This window comes from Semicossyphus pulcher, unplaced genomic scaffold (genome assembly GCF_022749685.1).
Source record: "Semicossyphus pulcher isolate SPU_LCO1_2020_fin unplaced genomic scaffold, fSemPul1.0.p SCAF_3, whole genome shotgun sequence".
NCBI classification, from domain to species: Eukaryota; Metazoa; Chordata; class Actinopteri; order Labriformes; family Labridae; genus Semicossyphus; species Semicossyphus pulcher.
Window position 1 is genome coordinate 31,882,844 of NW_027211704.1, and position 22,851 is coordinate 31,905,694.

A 22,851-nucleotide genomic window follows, 5' to 3' on the forward strand; every position below is an offset into this window, starting at 1 on the left:
GTCTGGTCAGACTTTCAAAATAAAACGCAGTCAAAAACATTTTATTTTGGATGTTTTGGACTATACTTTAAAAATAAATAACAAGTGGATAACGTTGTGCAACGAGGCCACCTGATCAGGCACCAAATGACCAAAGTTTATTATGCAACGTGCTTCAAGTTGTAATCGCAAAGATCTCAGTTTCGTTCTCTTTGGCGGCACCTGTGGTGATAAACTGTAATTGCGGGAGCACACTTCCCAGATATCCAGACAGTGTTGCATGTGTGACGTCCACGGTTGGCTCCGGTTGTAGCTCTTGATTTTCCTCGCTGACGGTCGCTTTCCTTTTCAGACTGTTTGCTTCATCTGAGCGTCGAGTTTGTTTCTTTTTCTTTGGATTTTCACTTATTGTTGAAGTTGTATCTGTAGTCATCCATCTTTTCTTTGTTTGTTCAGCCATAGTAGATTACTGTTTACTTGCAACACACGCAGAGAGCGGAAAAGCAGCCGCCTACCCTCTCTGGCAGACCAACCACTGCTGGCTGATGGAAAACGCATCACTTACTGGGCGCCGCTTGTGATTTTTGACACCCAGTCTGTAATACTGCAAATGCAAAGGCTTTCATCAGTGGGCCATAGGCTCAGTCACCATTATGTTACCTCATTCAGAGATAGATAGTGACTTAACAGACATTTATTAAAATGAAAATCTTCAAGATTATTACCTTAAGTTACAAAATTAAAATGACTAACTTACATATGTTGTGTAAATGGTAAATGGACTGAACTTATATAGCACCTTTTTAATTCCTCCAACCACTCAAAGCACTTCACACTCCATGTCAACATTCACCCTTTCACACACACATTCATACACTGATGTACCGTAGGTAACTTATAAAGAAGTCAACATTGACTTCACACAGGATTCAAACCCTGCTCTTCTGGGATGGAAGTCTTGTGCGTGTTTGACCAAAGCACATCGAAACAATAACAGAGAGCATCCAGAAAAGACAATACCGTGCTGCCTGCATCGTCGTACTTTAGAGCTTTGGGCTGCTGATCAAGCTGCCAAATTTGATGTTTTATGATAATTGCCCTCCTTCATCGGGCACGAGGGCTCACTGATTGGTTTGTTGAGTATGAAGATGATGAGTGAATCACACAGACCAGATCTCAAGTTGAACACGTATAAGGGGAGATTTTGGACCAACGTATTGGCCAGCACTCTGCATCCGGATCATCAAAACAGAAAATGATGGAATATATTTGAGCTATCACTAAGACACTTTCAATTGTTGTTTATTTTATTTTGTCACCCATCTGTATATGCAGATGGGTGATACAGCTGGCATGGGTTAGTGGGTATAGTGATGGTTACATGTCGTCCCCTGACTGAACCGGTCTTACCTCCTCTTAGCAGACTGTGATCTATCCAGTGGCCTACTTTATCTTAAGTGTGATTCTGATTATCTCCAGTGATAAAACTGCTTATGAAATCTCTGGCTGATGAATTTGCTGGGCTTGATTAAAAACGACACTCAAGTAATGCAATGAAATTCTCAAAAGAGAATAAAGCATTGGAGGAATAAAGTTGAAGAGTCTAACATATTAAAACAAGTCTCTACTGGATTTGATCTCTGACTGATTTTGAGATTAGTCTAATATTGTCGGCCCCTTTATGTGATAGAGACGGATAGCAGAGATGACTGCGTGAACATGATATCTTTATTAAATCACTGATCCAAAGAGTTCTTTCTATTAACTGGGTCTGAAGCTCGGGCGAGTGGTTTAACACAATGAGAGACACTTTATGAGACTGGATAATTTGGCAAACACCTCTGTGCTGGCTCCAATATTTTCTGTTTAATGAGTGATGGTGAGTTTATAAAGATGAGCTGATGGGCTGGAGAAGGACAGGCTGTTACCCTCCTTCCTAAACGAGTCAGGACTCTCAGGCTGTAAACGGGGATGAATACGAGTCTTTAGGTGTTCGGTGAACATGCACAAAGACTGTTTCTGAGCATGGGAAATCATTCTTGACCTCTGGGTATAATATATGAGGAAGAAAAATGACGGTCAAGCTCCTCTCTGTAGCTTTATCATCTTCCAGCAGAGCGACGTTACAACAGCTTGTTTCATATCTTTGGAAAAGTAAGTTGCAATTTTTCTGCTAGTTATCCTGCAAATCTCCAACGCTTTCTCGTCCCTACATCGTCAAATTCAAGTGCTTGGTCAGGGCTGTCGGCATGGCATTTTGTACTGATGCACAAGGTACCATCTGTCAGTTTCAAGGTCTTTTTTCTTCCTCTTTAATACATGGTGATTTATCTGTTTTGTTGGGTTTAGGCAAGAAAAAGAGAAAAACTTTAGATAAGGACTTTTTGTTTCACTTAGGACTGTAAACCCAGTTTCCTGGGTGAAGTCCTGCTCCGTTTGGCCCTACTGCCACCCAAAGCAGGCCCCTTCAGTCCACCTTCTACCACACCTGACTTTCCAAATGCCACAGAGCCTGACCAGTTTCTCTGAGGGCACAATAATGTGGTGGACGTTGGAGTTAGCTGAAAGCATGAAAGCTTGTGTGCATGAGACACCGATGGGCAAGGGGATAACTTGGGTTAGATTTGAATTGTAGTGGTTAATTCTCACAAGTTTAAGTACAAACAGTGAAGGAGAAAGCTGTAACAGAGACTAGGCGGTACCGTGTTACCACCCACGTATACAACCACCTTGTGTTACTAAAGATCCCCATTACATCATGTGATTTCCCCCTAGCCACCCTAGAAGTTGTTGACAGTTGAAAACTGGACTTTTCAGCTCATATTCTGCTATAGTATTTGACAGGGAGATTATGATGCTGGAGTGACCATGGGGAAATAAGGACTCAAATGGCTCAGGGCAGTAGTGTACATTGTCTGGTTTGCAATAGCTGCAAATACAATGTGAAGAAAACTGATGGACTGTATTAAAGGCTGGAGAGAGATTGCAGTATTTTCTGAGATGCCAGGGGGGCTCCAAACAAAACACTGTGTGGAGACGGAAGAAGTCGAGAGTGTTACCAGAAGAACGCCATAGACTCCATATGGCTGCATGCTCTGCTGTACAGCTCCTCAACACCAAGGAAGAATAATTATTACATGGAAACTTCCCACAGAGCATTTATTCCGTTGAAAAGACTTTTAAAAGACGAGTATGGCCCCCATTAAAAGACGTTCAAAACTGGTTCAAGAGAGACGTTTTTTCAACGACTATTTGAAGACCACATTTCACCTTCTTCTGTCACAGGATTCATCACACATTCACACAGATATTAACGGCAATTTTCAAGAAGCATAGCGGCTAAAATAATCGTATAAGTGAGCAGTGCATCACAGTCACCTACGAAAATAATGTTTGCACGCGTGCGCTGCTGGATTCGATCTCATGAGCTCTGCATACAAGGTCAGCGATCATCACCATCAGCCACCTAGGTCTCCTACAGTAAATGTTTCCATCAGGTGTTCATGAACTACGTCAGCATCCAGGGGTTGTTCTGCTGTCAGAGCTGTACGTGCTCAGTCTTCTTTGCTCTTCTTCTGTGGGGAATGTGCTCTCCTTACGATGTCTCTGAGCCTTCCTCTTAACATCACACAGCCCGTAAAGCTCTGTGTTTTTGATTTTTGTATGAAAAAATAAAAAGTGTGGAAATGACTTCTTTGTGTAGACCGGATTTAATCCACTGCTGGGAAATGGAGAAATGCCGCTAAAATCATCACTTTCATTGATGTTGTTGATGTTGATGTCATGACTGTATTTTAGCCGGTTGAAAAAAGGTTGAAATTAGGTCTTAGGGGACATTCAGACCTGATTTCACCCTGTTTTCAAACTAATTTCAACATTGAAATCCCGGTTGGTGCTCACTGGGATACATTTATTCCAACTAAATTTACCTTGTTTTATTCAGACATGCTTTATTACCCTTATACAATCCCTGTAAAGAAAAAACAAGTCAAGTACCCGGGAACTACAAATGTAATATAATGAAATAAATGCAGAAATTATTTTAATCCGCTGGCAAAATATTATTTAATTGGTTCTTCTGTTACTGAGCATTCAAAACAAAGTGGTCGTCTTCTTAAAGGCAAAATCTATAGAGAGATAAATCAGGGTTAGAAATGAACATAAAACATTTTATTAAATCAAAATTAACCAAAAAAATGCTATATTGAATATTCATAACACGGTGTGTTGAAATCAGTCGTAAGGTGTCAGCTGCATGTGTGAAGGAGGTGAGTGAGAGGGTTGTAGGGTGCTAAAAAACGCACATAGCTAAATAAGACAACTAAAAAATGTTCTTGAAAAAAAAAAAAAAAAGTGAATGGTGGAAAATTATTTTTATTTTCCAGAAACCTTGAACATAATAGGTGACATTGTGTTGTTGCAAACGTTTTATCACTGATACCCACCTGTGCATTTAATGATTCAGAACAAAGACCACATCTGTCAACATACCTATGACAAGCACATCTCACGTCAGTCTAAAGCTCATTTGGTTTGTGTGCGTTGTCCTTTTCTGTCCAGGAGGCCATCATTTCCCCGGTCTCCCCTGATGTGCTGTACCTGTTTCGAGTCCAGGCCGCCTGTATGAACGACATGCGCAGTGACTTCAGCCAGAGCATGCTCTTCAGAGGTAACACACACACTCACAGACACACACCTCTTTGACCTCAAATGCTCATGGGTTGCCGCCACATTATCTTGAATGTCATCATAAATGTCAATATGATGATATGCATCGCTGCGTGTCTCTTTAATGTACACAGACCTCTCTCATCTTGCAGCACACATATTGTCTTGTGCAAACAGTATTATCTGACAGCTGGGATTCCTTTGATCATAATATCAAATCTTTCGTATTCAGGTTATTTCTGTGAGCTCATATCAACAGCTGCAGGCTGAAGGGAAAATAACAGAGGGAAGGGAAGAGATAAACTCAGGGCACACAGCTGAAAGGCAGTGAGATGCATTCATTTCATCTAACCTCATTTAGTTTATTGGCTGCCCCATTAAGTATTCAGCACCTTGCATTTACATTCTGTCATGTTGTGATTAATGTGCTTACAATGCACTCATGGATGTCCTTTAGACACTCATTTAAGTGGAGTGCTGCTGGTTGTCTCTCCTGTGTTTAACTTTGCGTTTTTTTGTCCTTCCTGTGATTAGCAAACACCACCAGGGTCTTTGAGGGGACGAGGATTGTGAAAACTGGAATGGTAAGAGAAGCAGAGTTTAGTCACTTCTACTGTCTTTTCCCCCTTTATCCAGCAGAGAGCAGTGTCTGTGTTAGCATCAGTCTGTCCTGTGTGGACAGAGATGACTCAAGTGGAGTTAAAGTCAGGATGGGAAAGTACTGGTTTACATGATTCTTGTATATTGAAGCAAAAATCCATTAAAAAAATGCTTACACTATGGGACAAACAGCAATTCATCAAATAAAACTACTTGAAGTGAACCATAATTGTATCAAAATCTGAGCATTAGGCATTAGTTATTGTTTGTCCTTTTCTTCCTTAATTTCACTTTTAGTTGGCAAAAGGCTACATACAATAGATATATCATAAATTAAGTAATAATACTACAGAACACTTGGCATTGAGCACAGCAACTCCCAACCTTTGTGACCTTTGACACTTTAAGGCCTCTGTATGCTCCGAAGAAACATTCGATACACCTATCCTCAGGACTTACCTTAGGTCTGTTCAGGATCAGATTTCTTGTTAATCTTTAACTCTGTGCACACTTCAAACTTCTCTTTAAATGACAGAACTTTTAAGTGATTCTATTTCTAACATTAAGTATTTTAGAGCCATTGTGACCTGTGACACCTGAAGGCCTATGAATGCTCCAAAGAAGCTTTAGAAACTATCCTCAGGACTTGCCTTTGTTCTGTTTAACGAACAATTATGTTGTTTCATATCTTACTCTGTACACGTTTCATATTAATTCTTGTATTTTAAACTTCTTTAGATGTTCGAAAGGAAGTAACTCTATTCACTTCAGTGGTTTCCAACCATTTAGACCTGTGACTTTAAGGCTTCAGTATGCTCACAGAAACATTTCATGACTATCATCAGGACTTCCCTTTTGGTTCTTCACGATCAAATTTAGTATTTAATCTCATATCTGTCTGTCATCTTAAATTGTAAAGTGGTTCCAAGGTGTGAAATGGTGTGATTCCTTTGAACCCTAAAGACTCAATATGCTTCAAAAAAACGTGTTTCTTTTATATGTCTAACAGCCATATCTAAAAGTCTTTATAGGTGAGCTCAATGGCCACACTTGAAGTCTGGGTAAAAAGCCTGCTGTTCTTATCCTTCCAATAGAGAAGTATCCTTCCCTGGCCTTCATGGTGTTGCACTCAACAAAGATGATGGAACCAGTTGTGCAGATAAATTCAAGCAATTTGTTCAAACTGCCAAATTTCAAACCTCCTCACACCTGGCTCATAGCCTTGTGAAGTAAGCATGTTTATGTTCAAAACTTGTAGAATGGAGACTTAATTTAAGCCTCATAAAGAACGGGAAAGTGGTTTCAGAATCTGTTTGAACACCAGACGTTGTACAATGGAAGCATACCCACATTGCCACATTAACACAATCCAAGTTCATGGCATTGGTGTTGATATGATTCCACGGGTTCGAACTTTTCTTCTCCAATTGTCTGAAATAAATTTTGGTTTCCAAAAAGTTACAATTATCCTGTATTGCATGAGATACAAGTACAATTCTAAAAAGTTAGAGACAATAAACATAAATGGATTGTTTTCCTGTTTATCTTTAATCACCCGTTCGCTCAGTGGATTTACTTTTGGTCCCCTCTCGTCGGGCCATGACTAGATCTGAATCTGTGGACCGAACCCTTAAACATACCCTGAAGGAGTTAAACTCTATAAGGCCTACTTTGTCTGAGAAATTACAACAAATAATTTCTTATTGTAATCATTAAATTGTTTCCTTCTCAGCCGACGGTGTCTCCAGCCTCCTCCGCTGACATGGCTCCCATTTCCTCTGGATCATCTACTTGGACCTCCTCTGGCATCCCCTTCTCCTTTGTCTCCATGGCAACTGGTATTGGACCATCCTCCAGTGGTAGTCAGGCGACAGTGGCGTCTGTGGTGACCAGCACTTTACTGGCCGGCTTAGGCTTCAGCGGCGGTGTCATCTCCTCCTTCCCCAGCTCTGTTTGGCCCAGCAGAGCACCAACTCATAACCCCACCTCCAATCGCCAGACCACCGAACCCACCGAGACCGCCAAAGACACCACCAGCTCGTCCTCTGCTGTAACGACGGCTACAGAAAGCAGTGAAGGTGCAGGTGAGGACAGAGAGAACACTAAGGGCCAGGGAGAGGATCCAGAGAGGGAAGGAGAGGATAAGGAAGAAGAGGAGGAAGAAGAAGAAGAGAAAGAAGAGAAAAAGGGGAGAAAGAGATCAAGAGGTGAAGGCAAGGCAGGGAGGAAGGACAGCAGCGCAGCGGTGAATGAGCCGCCAAGCAAGACACAGGATGCCACGGCGAAGGAGAAAGAAAAGGCCGAGCCAGATCCATCTAAGATGCTGCCTGCTGTAGACAACCAAGTGGAGGTGTATACTCATATTCCTCTCGACTCTAACGCCACTACCACTACAGAGGCAGCCAATGAAAAGGCAGTGTTCCCTGCACCCAAGGGCCCAGCAGCGACACACAGACCCAGCACAGGGGACAAGAAGAACTGGCCTTTCTCCATCCATACTGGTGAGTCAACTTTCATTTATCTTTAGTACTTTTAAGAGCAGTAAAGTGATGGAGTAAAGTGATCAGAAGTACTTGTCTCAACCAGTAGGCATTCCTTCATCAAGTGTTCTTCAGTCAAGGATCCAACAAGGCAGACTACTTGAAGGAATTCTTCAAAATTGAATCATTCATCCTAATGTCTATTTTACATGTCCTAACACGAATTACACTGACAAAACAGTCACTTTTCTAAGCATTGGATGCACTTAAAACCACGTATACCCTGATGCATCTCAACGTGGTAAGACTACTACTTATTGTTATACCGTGATGAAACCTGTGATAAGACAGAAAGTACAGAGTTCTTCACACAGCGATGTTTTCAAATTTTCCCAAGAGTAAGATAATGTTCAGTTCTCACTATCACTGCTATCAATTTCAGCGGAAAGTAACAGGAAGTTGTAGAAGGGGGGGGGCTTTGATCACGATTTCATTCGCTCACTCCCTCGAGGTGTGAGATCAACGGTATGCAGTTCTTCACATTCAGATAAAAAAGGAACTGGAGGCATCAGATGCTTCTGGCAATGTATAAGCCACAATGGTAGCCCCAGTGAGTCCAAATGTAGCCTTGTAGTTTGTTTCATTAGAGTAAAGGTTAAGTAAACATATAGTATAAGCAACGTCCAAGTCAGAGGACCAAAGCTGTGACTAAATAATATATTCCTTCCCCTTTAATGGGTTTTGAACTTTTACCAAAAGGATAATACATTTATTGGACTTGCTTAAAAACAGCTTGGAGCAAAAAGGTTTGAAGCATGGAGATAATAGAGTTGGATTGTAGAGTTGAATGCGAGGTTGGAAGAAGTGGAACTTGTCTCTTCCATTACAGCCTATACTGTATGTCTAATGGGCTTTATGTAGTAAGTGGCAATGAATTGCATTGATCTACAGGGGATGAATTGCAGAGATGAAGAGTAAAGTGTTAACAGAGTTCCTTCAGGAGCTGAAAGCAGACCTAATGCTTTTCTTCCCCCCGCCTCGCCTCTTTCCCCTGCCAGCCAAGACTTTCAGCAGGGCACTGCATTAGCCAAGGCAGCACCATGGGATATCAATTCAATTTCAAGTGCTTTGAAACAGTCTGAGCGCAAGACCAGACATTATTATGACAGAGCAATCATCTAATATTCTACGGAAATGGCTTTCTTAATCTCTTTGTCAAAGCATATTTGGCAAATTTTATTCGGTTTGAGCTGGAGGGACTGGAGGGCAAACGCTTAAAGGTTGTTGCACAAAGTTGGTAACTGTACACATTCTGCTCAGAGAATCTGTTGTGTTAAGTTTTTAAATGCTAAGTGCATGCTTTCAGGTCTAGAGGAAGCATCCATCTGCAGCCTATGTACTACAACAACTACAAATCCCAGTTTTCAAAGCAGAGAGACATTAACTGACATCATAACAGACAAGTTGGACCTCATTTTGAACATCCTTGCAAGCCTATCTGACAATAAGTTATAAATTAGTGTCTCAACATGCTGATTAAATTATTTGGTAGGCATGTTTGACAATTTAGACAGTTTGAAGTATTGTTTGGGGGCATGATTGCCTTGATTCAGATTAATGACGGGGAGAACAGCAGGGAAGTTGCGGGAGGGACAGAGGTGATGACATGCAAAAATGGTCAAAAGTGAAGCCTAACCCTGACACGCGGGTAGTAACTAAGCCTTAGTAAATGGTAGGGCGTCAGTGTGCCTTAATTTACACGATTGTATTTGGGTTAACTTCTATCCAACTCAGTTTTACGGCCGTGCATGAAAAAATTCCTAAATCTAATCTATAGATTAGTGTGACAGAAATGTTTGGGATTTTTTTGCTGTGAACTGACCAAAGCTTCTTAACTCCTTAGGCATTAAGTTCAGGCACCAACACTGACTTTTGGTTTTCATGGTAGCCTTCATGTAACAGCATTATACTTAATGTAAGTCCAGTGTTTATTCGATAAATCTATCCAACCTGACCTCCACCATACGCAGTTTCTCTCTCAACTAGATTACCCGGACTCCTAAAGGCTTTCTGGGTTTGACAGAATGAGCTGTGTGCATACTTCCAAGTGAAATACTTCACTTAGAAAGTCGTGTTGGATGTCAGAAAAAATGGAAAATCCGTGTCAATGGAGACAAATCCATGGATTACATTTTGTGATTCTTTCACTAACTGCCAATCCAAGCTATCTTTACTTGAAAACACAGAGCTATCACTTGAGAAGAATCTGCTCTATTAACCTGATGGAACTAAAACTTAGCCTGCAGGTTAGTTTAACACTGTTAGCCTGTAACTGTTAACCTGAAGGCTAATATAACACTGTAAGTCTGTAACTGTTAGCCTGCAGGCTAATATAACACTGGTAGCCTGTTACTTTTAGCCTGCAGGCTAATATAACACTGTTAGCCTGTTACTTTTAGCCTGCAGGCTAATATAACACTGTTAGCCTGTAACTGTTAGCCTGTAGGCTAATATAACACTGTGAGCCTGTTACTTTTAGCCTGCAGACTAATATAACACTGTTAGCCTGAAACTGTTAGCCTGTAACTGTTAGCCTGCAGACTAATATAACACTGTGAGCCTGTTACTTTTAGCCTGCAGACTAATATAACACTGTGAGCCTGTTACTTTTAGCCTGCAGGCTAATATAACACTGTTAGCCTGTAACTGTTAGCCTGCAGGCTAATATAACACTGTTAGCCTTTAACTGTTAGCATGCAGGCTAATATAACACTGTTAGCCTGTAACGGTAAGCCTGCAGGATAATGTAACACTGTTAGTTTGTAACTGTTAGCCTGCAGGCTAATATAACACTGTCAGCCTTTAACTGTTAGCATGCAGGCTAATATAACACTGTTAGCCTGTAACGGTAAGCCTGCAGGATAATGTAACACTGTTAGTCTGTAACTGTTAGCCTGCAGGCTAATGTAACAGCCTGTTAGCCTGTAACTATTAACCTGCAGGCTAATATAACACTGTTAGTCAACTGCAGGTTAGTAATCACTGTTAGTCAGAAACAGTTTCAGAAACAGAGATTCAAATTTTGACCAGTAGACTAATTTTGCTTAGACATTTACTGACGCGTTGCTAGCTTCCAGAACATTCACCTGGTTTAGCATTTGCTCTCATGCTATTTTCATGCTATTAATTGGAAGAACATTTTACATTTTCGTTGTCATAGCTGACATCTGGGGACACAGTGAATCTGCCCGACACAAATTTAACTTCAAACCCAGAGCAGCAAATCTAGCTAGCAACATGAGCAGTCTGGTGAACAAATAGTCAAACAATCTAAACCACTTATTAATATGAATGAAAGTAACTGCACTCAAAAATTGACCAATGTAATCTTCAGTTTTATTGTTAAACCATATGTGCTGAAAACAACACTAGGTAAGGAAAGCTGGGTCAACAGTAAGAGGAAGTAACACAGGGCAGTTACAATGGATGGTTAATAGCAACACATGTTCTGGTGCTTTATTCCACTTGCCTACATTTCAGTGAATCTCATATTTGTATTCAACTACATTCATCCAACAGCTGGAGTAAGCAGTTTATTTGCAGATTAAAAGATTAAAATTTTACTAAGTAAATAATCAGATTAAAGATGCAACCAGCTACAAAGTAGTGAAAATAAGTTCTAATTTGACCAGAAAACACATTAAAATGCTGATTGCATGAATGCATCTGTGAGAGTATTTCAGTAGATAGTTTGTTAGTCTGAAAGGGGCCATTCTGTGTAAAGAGTTTATATTTTTGAATACTTGACTTTGCTGCTGACACTTCAGTTATGAACACTTTTCCCTCCACGCTGTCAGCTTGTTTATAACCTTCAGTCCACCTTAACATCGTAGAAGTGGTTTTGATAGACACACAGATTTACTCAGGTCACATAGTGGGGATTCAGCAGCCTGTCAAACTGCCTGCCCCCCTCCCTCCCTCCCTCTCACTCCTCCAGTGCCCCCTCATCCTCTCTCTGACTCTCTCTCTTCTTGCTCTGATCTGAGAGCTGGCCTACTTTCAGACAAGGCGAGAGGAGATGAGGCTTGCAGGCTAAACTCAGCTGCAGGGGAAGAAAAAAAAGCCTCTGCTCCATTTATAGTTACATGTGTGTGTGTGGTGTGTTACTGCGTGTACAGTATGCATCTCACTGCACATTGGTGACTAGCTGTGTGTGTGTGTGCGTGTGTTTGTGTGTTTTATGCTCGCGTGCTGCCAGGAAGGGTTTTATTTATTTATTTATTTATTTTTGGCAGACTGGCTGTAATCGTAAGAGCAAAGCAGAAGGAAAGAGAAGGGAACAGAGGCAGGCAGAATCTCTGGGACTCTGTTTGCACTCTGCATGCCTGTCTGTGTGAGTGTGGATGTAAGGAAGGAGATGCAGAGTTAGTGGCGATGCAAACCAGCTGTGGTGCAGTGCAGGGGCCCGGCCTGATGTAGCATCCGGCTCCAGGCAAAGCTGCAGACTGAAGGCCATGGGGGCCGGCGGCAGCTCCAGCAACGTCACGGCTGCAGCAGCTGAACTGGGTAGGTGGTGGTGATGTTGATAGTAGTGATTAAGGGACGTAAAAGAAAATTAGATTTAACAAATGACTTGAATAATCAGTAGCTGTGTTTTGTTTTGACGCAGATAGATGGCTGCACTTTCTCAAAGTGTGCAAGGCTCAGGGCAAGGGCAGCATCAGCTGGGAACTAGCCGGACAGTGTGCTGATCTGTATCCATTGTCATTTATCATTTGGTTTGTGTTTGCTGCAGTTTTTGAGTCAGAGGAAGTTGAACAAACAACCTTATGTTTTGGGAAATGTGCTTGTTTACTCTTTTAGCCAGCATTATCCCAGAGACATTGATGTTTCATCTCTGTGTGTCCTGTAAAGCAGTACAGTAGCCTAGCTTAGCAAATAAGCTGTGCCCCAATTCCACATTGTAAAGAAAGTCTAAAAAAGTGTTAACAAATATAAAATGTTTACCAAAGGTTTCATACATTTTAAGGCCTGTTTTCTCCAGCTTTGAACTGTGATATTTTCAGACAAATGACCTACATGTTTCTGCTCTCATAAACCTCTGACAGCTTGTTTAATAGAGAAATAATTCATGAGGAATTCAACCAAACGCTGAGGCTGCCTGATGTTACAATTGATGTGCACGCTAGCCCAGCCTGGGACTGCAGAGCTGAAACTGTTGGCCTAACCCTTTTTATCCTTCCTGCTCTAATGCCATCAGGAAAGACTTTATAAAACGTCCCACTGTTCCTTTAAGAGGATGGGACGTGATTTTAACCGATGTTCTTATCGTGACATTCAAGTGTACCCTCATGTCAGAGCTGCCCTTTGCAGCTTTGTGTGTCTTAAGGACTACATTTGCAAGAAATCTTCTCACCCAAGTTGGCAGTCACAAGCTCTTGGCTGCTTTCAAACTAACTTACTGTGAACTAAACCAACGCCACGTCACATAGTGCTGATGATGGCTTATATTCAAAGGTGCAGCATTGGGAAGGGAACAGCCGTAAAACTGAGTTGGATAGAAGTTAACCCAATTTACAACCTTGTAAATTTAGGGCACAGTGACGCCCTACCATTTACTCAGGCTAAGTTACTACCCGCGTGTCATCGCATGTCATCACCTCTGTCCCTCCCCCAACTTCCCTGCCGTTCTCCCCATCATTAATCTCAATATACAGAAATTACTGAATTGTCCCTACCAATAATTTTGTCCAAAAATTAATACGCGTAACTGTTGAACTTTCAACCTGCGGAGGAGCCGTGCATAAGAGACAGCCATCGCTCTGTGTCACTGTGAACAAGGACTCCAGTCTACAGCTCAGTTCATACACTTCACTAAACTGAAAATTATACAGCAGAACAACATGTCTCATGCTCAAATGACCACTTTTTGTGCCACGTCCGCGCTGCCTCTGAGGTAGTGCAGTTCGTTTAAATATTATAGATACTAGTATTAATTAATATCGTCGTCGGAATGTCTTTGGTGACATTGGGACATTTTAAATGAAAACAGCTCATCATCAAAGCGTGCGGTATCAAAAGTTACGTTTATCCATTATAATTAATGGATAAAATAAAGGATAACGCCTACGCACTGCTACAAATACCTGTTACTGAGGTGGAGATAAAGACACAGAGATTGACGGTCATATACTAAAATAATTTCTTCTTTTCAGTTTCGAGCAATGATGAAAGAATGATCATTTGTTTGTGAATTCCTTCATAAGGCAGGGAGAGAGCAGATGAAGCAGAGAAATCATTCTGCCCTCACTCTCTGTCAACTAAACAACTCCGAGACTACTGGGAGATATAATGACATGAATAATCATATTTTAAATCTTGCTAGAAGAAAAAAGTAGAAATGTTGTCCCCCCAATGTTACAATAAAAACTACGGCCCTTGCTTATATTCATGTTCCTTGAAACGGTGGCTGTAACAGGAAACAGCATCTCAGTTAAAGGACGAGTTGTACTAAATATATGCAATACATACATTATTAGCAACTTTTTGCAGATGCTGCACGTGTAATCAGAAGTCAACTTTTCACTTGCTCCCAACATTTGATCAATGGTAAGAGTTATAAGACGAGGGAATTATGTCAGCCTTTCTGACTTTGATGTTCAGTATAATTGGTTCTGCAACAAGAGACAAGTGGAGGCTTTCATGTATATATATATAAATATATGATGGCAAATGAAAGCCTGAAGCACTGATTTTCTCTGATCCTCTACTTCCCTCCTTCTACTTCTTTCTAACTTTTACTCTAATCCAATGCATATTTACACATTCGTACTTCAGTTACAGTACTATTCCCCCCTTCTCTACTTAAAGGGCCAGTTTGCCAATTTTCAACCTCAGTTCTATCATGCTATTATGGGGAGCTAATGCCATTATGGTAGAAAAAAACATAATATTTCCTCTGTTTTTTCCCCTGCCAGATCGTCCCAGTGCCGTGACCAACCTGACCCAGCAGGTGAGACCCGGGTCTGGGGCGGGACTGGGTCGTGTGGAGTGGCTGGTACCGTTGGGGGTGGTGTCAGCTCTGACTTTCCTCTGCCTCGTTCTGCTGCTGGCTGTGCTCGTCTACTGGAGGTAGGTGCAACATCACCATCGCTTATGCACGACTTGTGAGTTGGTGTGAAAGGTTGACTGGAAGGTTGCATATTGTATGCTGCAGTTGCTGATGGTGAAAGATAAGCAGGGGACAATACATCATTGGTGATACTGAGGAGGGCAAAAACAACGTTGACACCAGCAGTGAGAGAGTGTTTGGCTGTTCAAAAGCACCACAAACACGTTGTGTTCCAGCCCTGTCATGGCCTGTAGAAACTATCTGCTGCCATTCTCTCCAGTGCATGTGTGTGCTTAAAGTCACACAGCACATATAATATTTCAAGTGGAATCCGCTTAAATGCGCACTCTTTGGCAGTTGGAATTAACTTCACTTACACATTTAATTTGCTTCTGATTTTGGCCTAAAACATATACAGTAATACTAGTTTTGAATGTTAATAGTTGAGAGAATGAGAGACAAAGAAGAAGGAATAGGGGAGGTATGGAGACGGCTTGGTAATCCTCCAGTCTGTCCCATCCGGCTACTGAAAAATCAAATATAAGGTTGATCTTGTTAACATATTTTAACTTGTGTCAGACATCAGAACAAAGTGAATCAGAGCACATAAATTATCTGTTGACCATCAGTCAGTCTGTACCAGGCTGATGAGCTGCTAAAAAAATCAATACTTTTATGATCAGAACATCGACGGACATATTAAACTGAATATGTGTTAATGACAGCAGCTGTGCTGCGAGATCGACCGCCATGACATTAAACATGAGTGATTACAGAGACAAGTAGAGCAGCAAAAGGCTGCCATGTTTATCTACAGCACAGCAGCATTAACACATCTTCATGGACTACAAACTCGTGTGTATGCTTGGAAAACAAAAGCTATATGATAAATGTTGCTGCTGCAGGACAGACGCTGTGCTGCAAATGTTTGCTGAAGACTTTGAAACTGTGACAGAGTTGTGACTGAGAACGAGACTTTATGATAAAGGTCAGAGCATTTGAAGAATGTTTGGTAGGATAGAATGTGTTTGCAATCATGAAGCGTTAAAGCATGAATACACAGAAAGTGTGTTGTAGTCTCTGTCATTCGATCATGAGCTCAGTGATTCTCACTGGTAATCAAACTCTGAGTTCCCTTGTTGTAAACTGGGGGATGTGTGGCCGCAAAACTGGGGATGTATACTAATGCATGAATAAGGGCAGAAATAAGCTGATACATTGGATAAACTCGCCGCAGAGCTTCATGGCAGGCTGAGAGTCAGTGGGAGTCATTTGGTGTGAATCTGTCCTCTGAGGGATGCTGTCGAGGGATTCCAAATCTCTTATTGTGCTAATTAAAGCCCAATGAAAAGATAAAAAAGACAAAGAGGATTACCTGAACACTCCATGGTGGCTTATTATGTGGAAAAAACAAATTTTCAAGATAATACTCAGGACCGTTAATAAGCTGTTTAGGTATTCAAATCACAGCCACATTTATCTTTTCAGCAATAATAAACCAAGTCCAGACGATTTGAATATCTGCAGGGCTCGTTTCTATGAAAGACAGTAATCCAGCTTTTTAATTGATTGATAATTTCTGGCCATGAAAGCAGCGAGGAAGTACACATGTGGCAACATTATAAAGGTTCCTTTATTTAACACCTGTTATTGTTATTAATGTTGGAGCAATTGTTGTTCTCCTGATATTAAGATGTAATAGTAAACTAATACCAAGAGAATGATCACAGACCGTCTGACAGAAATTTGATCACCATATGTTTTTTCTCACTTTCAGGTCTTTCAGGTTGTCTATAGATACACATTTAAGAGAAGTTTTCTCTTAAATGTTTTCGTTTCTGTTTTTATGACTTCAAAACAGGTGGAGAAAAAAAGGTATTCCAAGAGTTCATTTTTTAAAGCTATTAAAACGCTTATAACAACCAGGATCATTTTACAAGGTTCCTTTTTTTATTTATTAAAATAGATGGGTTTTTTTGTGCCACAAGAGGTCATGGTGCATATACACAGTATATATATTTAAAACCAATCAAACTTTGTGTCTCACATGCTAAAACTTTTCTTTCCCCACCTGTTTTCACAGATTATTATTATTATTATTATTATTAATAATAATTATAATAATATGCTGTATATTTTCAACTGGAAAATATAATATATACAAAAAATGTAAGAACAGATTTTTCTGGCAGAAATAAATAAATATAAATAAGGAAAGTAAACTGTTAAGGCATAACCCAGGAGAGAAAACAATTCAAATGCATTATTCAAATAACTTAAATTACTTAATTTGTGTAAAAGCATCAGCAACATACCACGCACACATCACATACAACATTCATAGAGTAATCAACAGGGGTAAAGCTTGAAAACATAATAAATAAATCTTAATGAATATGCAAAGATAATGTCTAAAAAAATATTGAAATGCATGATGTTTAAGTGAACAATTCAACTGTTCATGACTCTGATGGATGTGGCCACTGAGCCTGACATGGCTCTCTTATCCTGAGGGTGAGTGATCTCAGGCCTGAGGGGAGGTCACTGTATTGGCTGTGCAGTGTGTGTGTGGTGTCCGAGGCTATTTGTAATCCTTTTACTTTAGTCCCTGTGTTGTAAATGCTGATTAGTGTTTCCTGTTCCATCCCGATTACTTTACTGCTCATTGTTATGACAATTTAGATCACACTCAGAAAATGGAAGAAAAACATGTCTCTCTCATATCCCCCTTAGGGCCTGTGCATCATGCAGCTGTGTACTTTAAAGGATGATGTTTGTGTTCACTTCTTTTATAATACAAAAATATTAACGAATACTGAAAACTACATCCTTAATATTGCAAAGAGGTTTTTGTCTTTGACTGAGGAGGAGAAGTTGCTGTCGTGATGCAGACTAGACACGATAAACTCGACTGACAGTAAAAGACAGAAACAGAATGTTTCAGTGTACAGTGTGATAATATTACAAGACTTACTTCCACCCCTCCTTCCTCTTGTTTTATCTCGAGTGTAAGCATTGCATCAGCACACAGATGTCATGATGGAACAGAGTTATTGCAGCTCCGCTGATGATGATGCTGTAATCTTCTTACATAACACTCACTATTCACATTTCATCTGTTTATGGAAGCACACAGAAATCACATTTTCTTTTCGTGACTTTTGTACATTGACTTTGCTGGATGAAAACTTGCTTTCATATGCAGACTCTCATGTTCCCTCCAACTGTATAAACCAGCCTTGCCAGCTCCTGCAGGATCCTCGCGGTGAGCTGACCCTGGTTCAGCTCGTCAGGCCGTATTAGACTGGCTTTGGTCCAAGAAGTAGACTGAACCAACAGCAAACAACCGTTTTTTTCAGGAGCTACACTGCACACAGCTCTGATACTCATAAAAAAACAAAATGTCAAATCCAGCATCTGTTGAGAAACATTTTGCTGCTGTGACTTAAAGTTAATTTGATTATGGTGATGAATTATTTGTTGTTCAGAAGCAGAGGCAGAAGAGTTTTAATATTCTGCAGCAGGGAAAAATCCCCATAACTCAATGCAGATGAACCCACCTCAAACAGGCTGTTTTACACAGCATGCAAAGTGGAATCAACAAACCTGATTGACAATTTATCAATAAGATTCAAGCTATGGGGAGGATTAAGTAGGTTCAAGGTTCAATAACAGGCTGAGGCAAATCCAAGGTAGCCAGAAATGCATCTTAGTGCAGTGAACCAGGAACAAATCAGTGCGCATGTGCACAGAGACCTGAGCGCTGGATAATCAATGCTTTTTAGGAAATGTTACAGCACAATCACACTCCAAAATCATCAAACACAGCAGCCTGGTCAGCAGCCCTACCCTTCAAACTATGACCGTGAATGCATCCGTCTTCAGTCAGTTTTGCATGTGCAGGGCTCTCAACAATAAAAGAGGCTCTATCCATTATCTATACCACTTATCCTGTTCAGGGCGGCTGTCACTGGGCGAAAGGTGGGGTACGCCCTAGACTGGTTGCCAGTCAATCACAGGGCTGACACAAAGAGACAGACAACCTTTCACACTCACACCCACACCTATGGGCAATTTAGAGTCACCAGTTCGCCTTACAAGCATGTCTTTGGACTGTGGGAGGTAGCCGTAGACCCCGGAGAGAACCCACACATGCACAGGGAGTACATGCAAACTCCACTCAGAAAGGCCCACTGTTGCCCAAACCAGGGTTTGAACCAGTGACCTTCTAGCTGTGACGCAACAGCGCTAACCACTGCACCGCAGTGCAGCCCCCAACAGAGGCTCATACTTTCAAAATATAGTAAGCAATAGATGAGAGCAAGCCTCCGGGTATTTGCCCAAAAGTTGTGGCCCCGCCCCCATTTGGGTGAAAGCAGTCCCTCTAATATGAATGGAAAAAATAAGTACTGCTGTACAGTACTGTACAGCTTTAATGGTATTAAGTGCCTAAATCCAATAGCCAGTCAGCAAACACATGTATTATGACTTTTCTGATCAACTATCGCCGTCGTGACATTAAAATAATCCAGGTTATAAGGGACATGAGCGTCCTCTCATGTCTGCCTTCATCACAAATGATGAACGTCCCCATCTTGTGGGCGGAGGTGTCATATACTGGCATCACATACACTACTGTGTTATTAAACCATGTTACCTGAGTTAGATCGTCACTGTTCAAAAATTAGTTATTTGTCGTAATGCGTAGTGTAGTAATGTAGGATGCAATGTAGTAGTTAATATAGCCGTGCTTGCGGGATAAAATGATAGTATTGTCGAGTATTTCCTGACATAAGCTCGGTGTAACCAGTCATTTTACATCCAAATAACGTTTTTACATTTAGTTTTCGTAAGAGGCTTTGGTGAAGTGCTCGCTTACACAATGATTGTCAACACATTTTATATTCATGCAACATGAAAATCAGCAGAATTTTGTTTGCGAATGTGTGAAGAATCTGGTGACAGAGACAGACCACAGCTCCTGCAGCTGTAAACACAACAAACACAACACCTGGTCCCACAGTATACCACGTTCAGGCAGCCTGAAGCTACAGAGCTCACTTCTTTTACCCTCCTTTGCCCTTTGTGGAAGTAAAACAAATCTTAAATCTTTTTTTTTTCACTGTTTGAGACACAATGCAGAAGCTTAAAGGCATGGGGCTGCAAGTGCTAATCTACCGCCAGCACAGGAAGTGACGTGTGGTTGCTCTCATATAAATAAACATCTGGGTGGACTTTGAGAATGAAACTCGCTGAGAACATTTCTTGTTTTGGTTAACTTTTGGTTATGATGTTAATGTTGTGTAACGGTTAATGTTTGGTTATATCAATGAATTAAACACCGTGCTGTCAACACTGACTTTTTTTTACTCATCTATAGCCCTGTACCTCTACCCCGAGTGGACTCACGCACTAGTCATACTCCACACTTGACTTTAACAGCACATCAGAACAAAAAGCTCGAGGACAAAGCGATGCTAGAAAGGTACCTACAGCATCATATTTTGAATTCCTGGCACTTGTTGATGTTTAAGAGATGCAGGTGTGTTTTTCTCACTCTAAGAAGAAGATTGGTTGGAGATGCATAATTCACAGTGTAGTGTACTTCATGCCCGTCAAACACCCATAACTGTTACTCAGTTATTGACTAAATTTAACAGCCTTTTTTTTATAAGCAGTAGCTCTAAAAGTTTTGGCTCTGGTCACTTTTTGCTTGTGAAGTTCTGCCGTTACACTGTGGGAAAATAGAGCATCAGATGGTGATTATATAACGAGAAATAACTTACAAAATCAAGTTTGAAGACAGCATCGTCCTGTTTTTTATAAACCTTATCTAATAGCAATCATTAATGGCACTGGAAAAATAACAGACATCAGCACCCCGTGATAATCGTATCTGTGCTTCCTAATTTATATAACAGGTTTGTTTTGTATTTTATCTCCACAAAGTATTTTTCATGTTGCATGATCTCTGATGATCCTTCTTATTGAGAACACTGGTACGCAGTGGTGAGTGTACAAATGTTGAGAAATCATGTGTAACCCTCCCTCCCACACATACACACACACACACACACACACACACACACACACACACACACACACACACACACACACACACACTGGCAACAGGTGCTGGGGGTGTGCTGGGGCTTTTAATCCTATTGTGGAGCAAAGCTCAGGTCACAACCCTGTGTTCCACGCAGGCTCCGCCCACGCTGCTCTCCTATTGGCCCTCCAGCAGCAGTCTGTTGCTTTGCTGCATTTAAGTCCTGTTGAAGAGAAGTGTGTATTAACTTCTCAACAAAAGGAGAAAGACAGGAAGCTTACCTCATGTTATAGGCTGATAAAGTATGAAGTGTAAAATACTGTCAGATGAGGACAAACAATACCTGGGGACATGATGCTGCATTCAAGTCTTTTCTACTGTGCAGAGCTTACTCACATTTTAACAATATTACTGTGTAACTAGAAAAATTGGATTTCCTTGCAGCAAATGCGTGGGAATGCTGAAGCTGAAGGCTGAAATGCAATTGCAAAAAACTGCTGAAAATGCAGAAATGTGAAATAAACTGCAGAAAGCTGTTGAAAATATTACAAAGGTGAGGAAGGTCAAAGTGAGGAAGAAGAAGCAGAAGGTGTTGAAGAGGGAGCTGAAGATGTGGAAGAAATAGCTGAAGATGTGGAAATAGCTGAAGGCGAGGAAAAAATAGCTGAAGGTGTGGAAGAAATAGCTGAAGGTGAGGAAATAGCTGAAGGTGTGGAAGAAATAGCTAAAGGTGTGGAAGAAGTAGTTGTAGATTTGGAAGTAGCTGAAGGTGAGGAAGAAGTGGGGAAAAGAGAAAAGAGGGGGAGAAAGAAAGAGAGACAGAAAGAGATTTGCAGCTCAAGAACTTAATAATAATGTTGTATAAACAAAAACTTTTCCCATAATGCATTTCCATGCACAGAGTCAGAGTTGATGATATTTTGCATGGGGCTTCTTTTTGAGCATAGTGTTTTATATGTAGCTTTAAAATAGAAAACTACTATACTGAAAGTTTGACAGCTTGTTCAAATGGCCATTTTCCTTTCTATCTGAAAATAGATTTCTGTAAAAATTGGATATCATGTTGGCACTGGCTGTCTCAAAATATTCATTCATTCAGCCATCTCGAGAAATCATTGAGGGCCCTCATTTTTAATGACATCGAGAGTACAATTAAAATACAATAAACGAAACACACATAAATGAACAACACAACAACAAGGAATTAAATAATTGTAAGTAACAGGAAATTAAACAAGTAGAGAAGCAGAGTTAAATAAAATGTATAAGCGTAATTATAAGCGTTTTAAGTAAAGTATGAACAGCACAGCAAGTTTTTAGCTGAAACATGAAAAGCAACGTTTAGTTTGATTTCAGAAAACTCAAATCAAAGTGTCAGAAATCTGACCAGAAGCAAACAAACGGAAGAACCATGTGACTTCCTCTTGTTTGTAAACACACTCTTTGAACCAACACATCATTCTGTCAACTTTGTCCCATGCGACTTGAATGCATCATGACACCAGCTGTCTCACACCAGGAAGTGGCTTGGGATTGACCTATGTATATGTGTGTGTTGGTGTCACAGAGAGGAAACACCCCCTTCATGCCTTGTTAGGAAATCCCTCCCTCCCTCCCTCCCTCTGTTTTCGTGCACTTGCTCTCAGTTCATGTCAGCTGCAGCAGCATGCGGCTGCTCGTCTGCTCCCTCCTCTCTGCATGTTCAACAGGATGAATGCTTTCTGCTCTCTGCTCTGTATCAAATACAGGTAGGCAGGGTCTGGACACACACATACACACACATACTTACACACACACAGGCACACACACTTATGTAGATGCAATGGGTGTTGAGTAACTGTTGTCCCTGGAAGTTGTAGTAGTAGATAAGGAGCCTGCGAGTGGTAGAAGGTAGAGCACATGGTCAGTAAGTTTACTTAAATGTAGTTGTTGAATTCAACAGAAGGGCTTTTTTAATACAGTTT

At 40.8% G+C, this 22,851-nt stretch overlaps 1 protein-coding gene across 1 annotated transcript in view; it reads left to right on the top strand.

Moving 5' to 3' along the window:
* The window catches only part of LOC138605376 (receptor-type tyrosine-protein phosphatase gamma-like), a 444,649-nt gene that overhangs the window by 385,380 nt on the left and 36,418 nt on the right, over window positions 1–22,851 (top strand). The window contains exons 10-13 of the mRNA XM_069677579.1: window positions 4,540–4,648; window positions 5,182–5,231; window positions 6,980–7,748; window positions 14,705–14,858. Coding sequence (XP_069533680.1) covers window positions 4,540–4,648; window positions 5,182–5,231; window positions 6,980–7,748; window positions 14,705–14,858 — 1,082 coding nt within the window. The remainder of the gene's footprint in view (window positions 1–4,539; window positions 4,649–5,181; window positions 5,232–6,979; window positions 7,749–14,704; window positions 14,859–22,851) is intronic.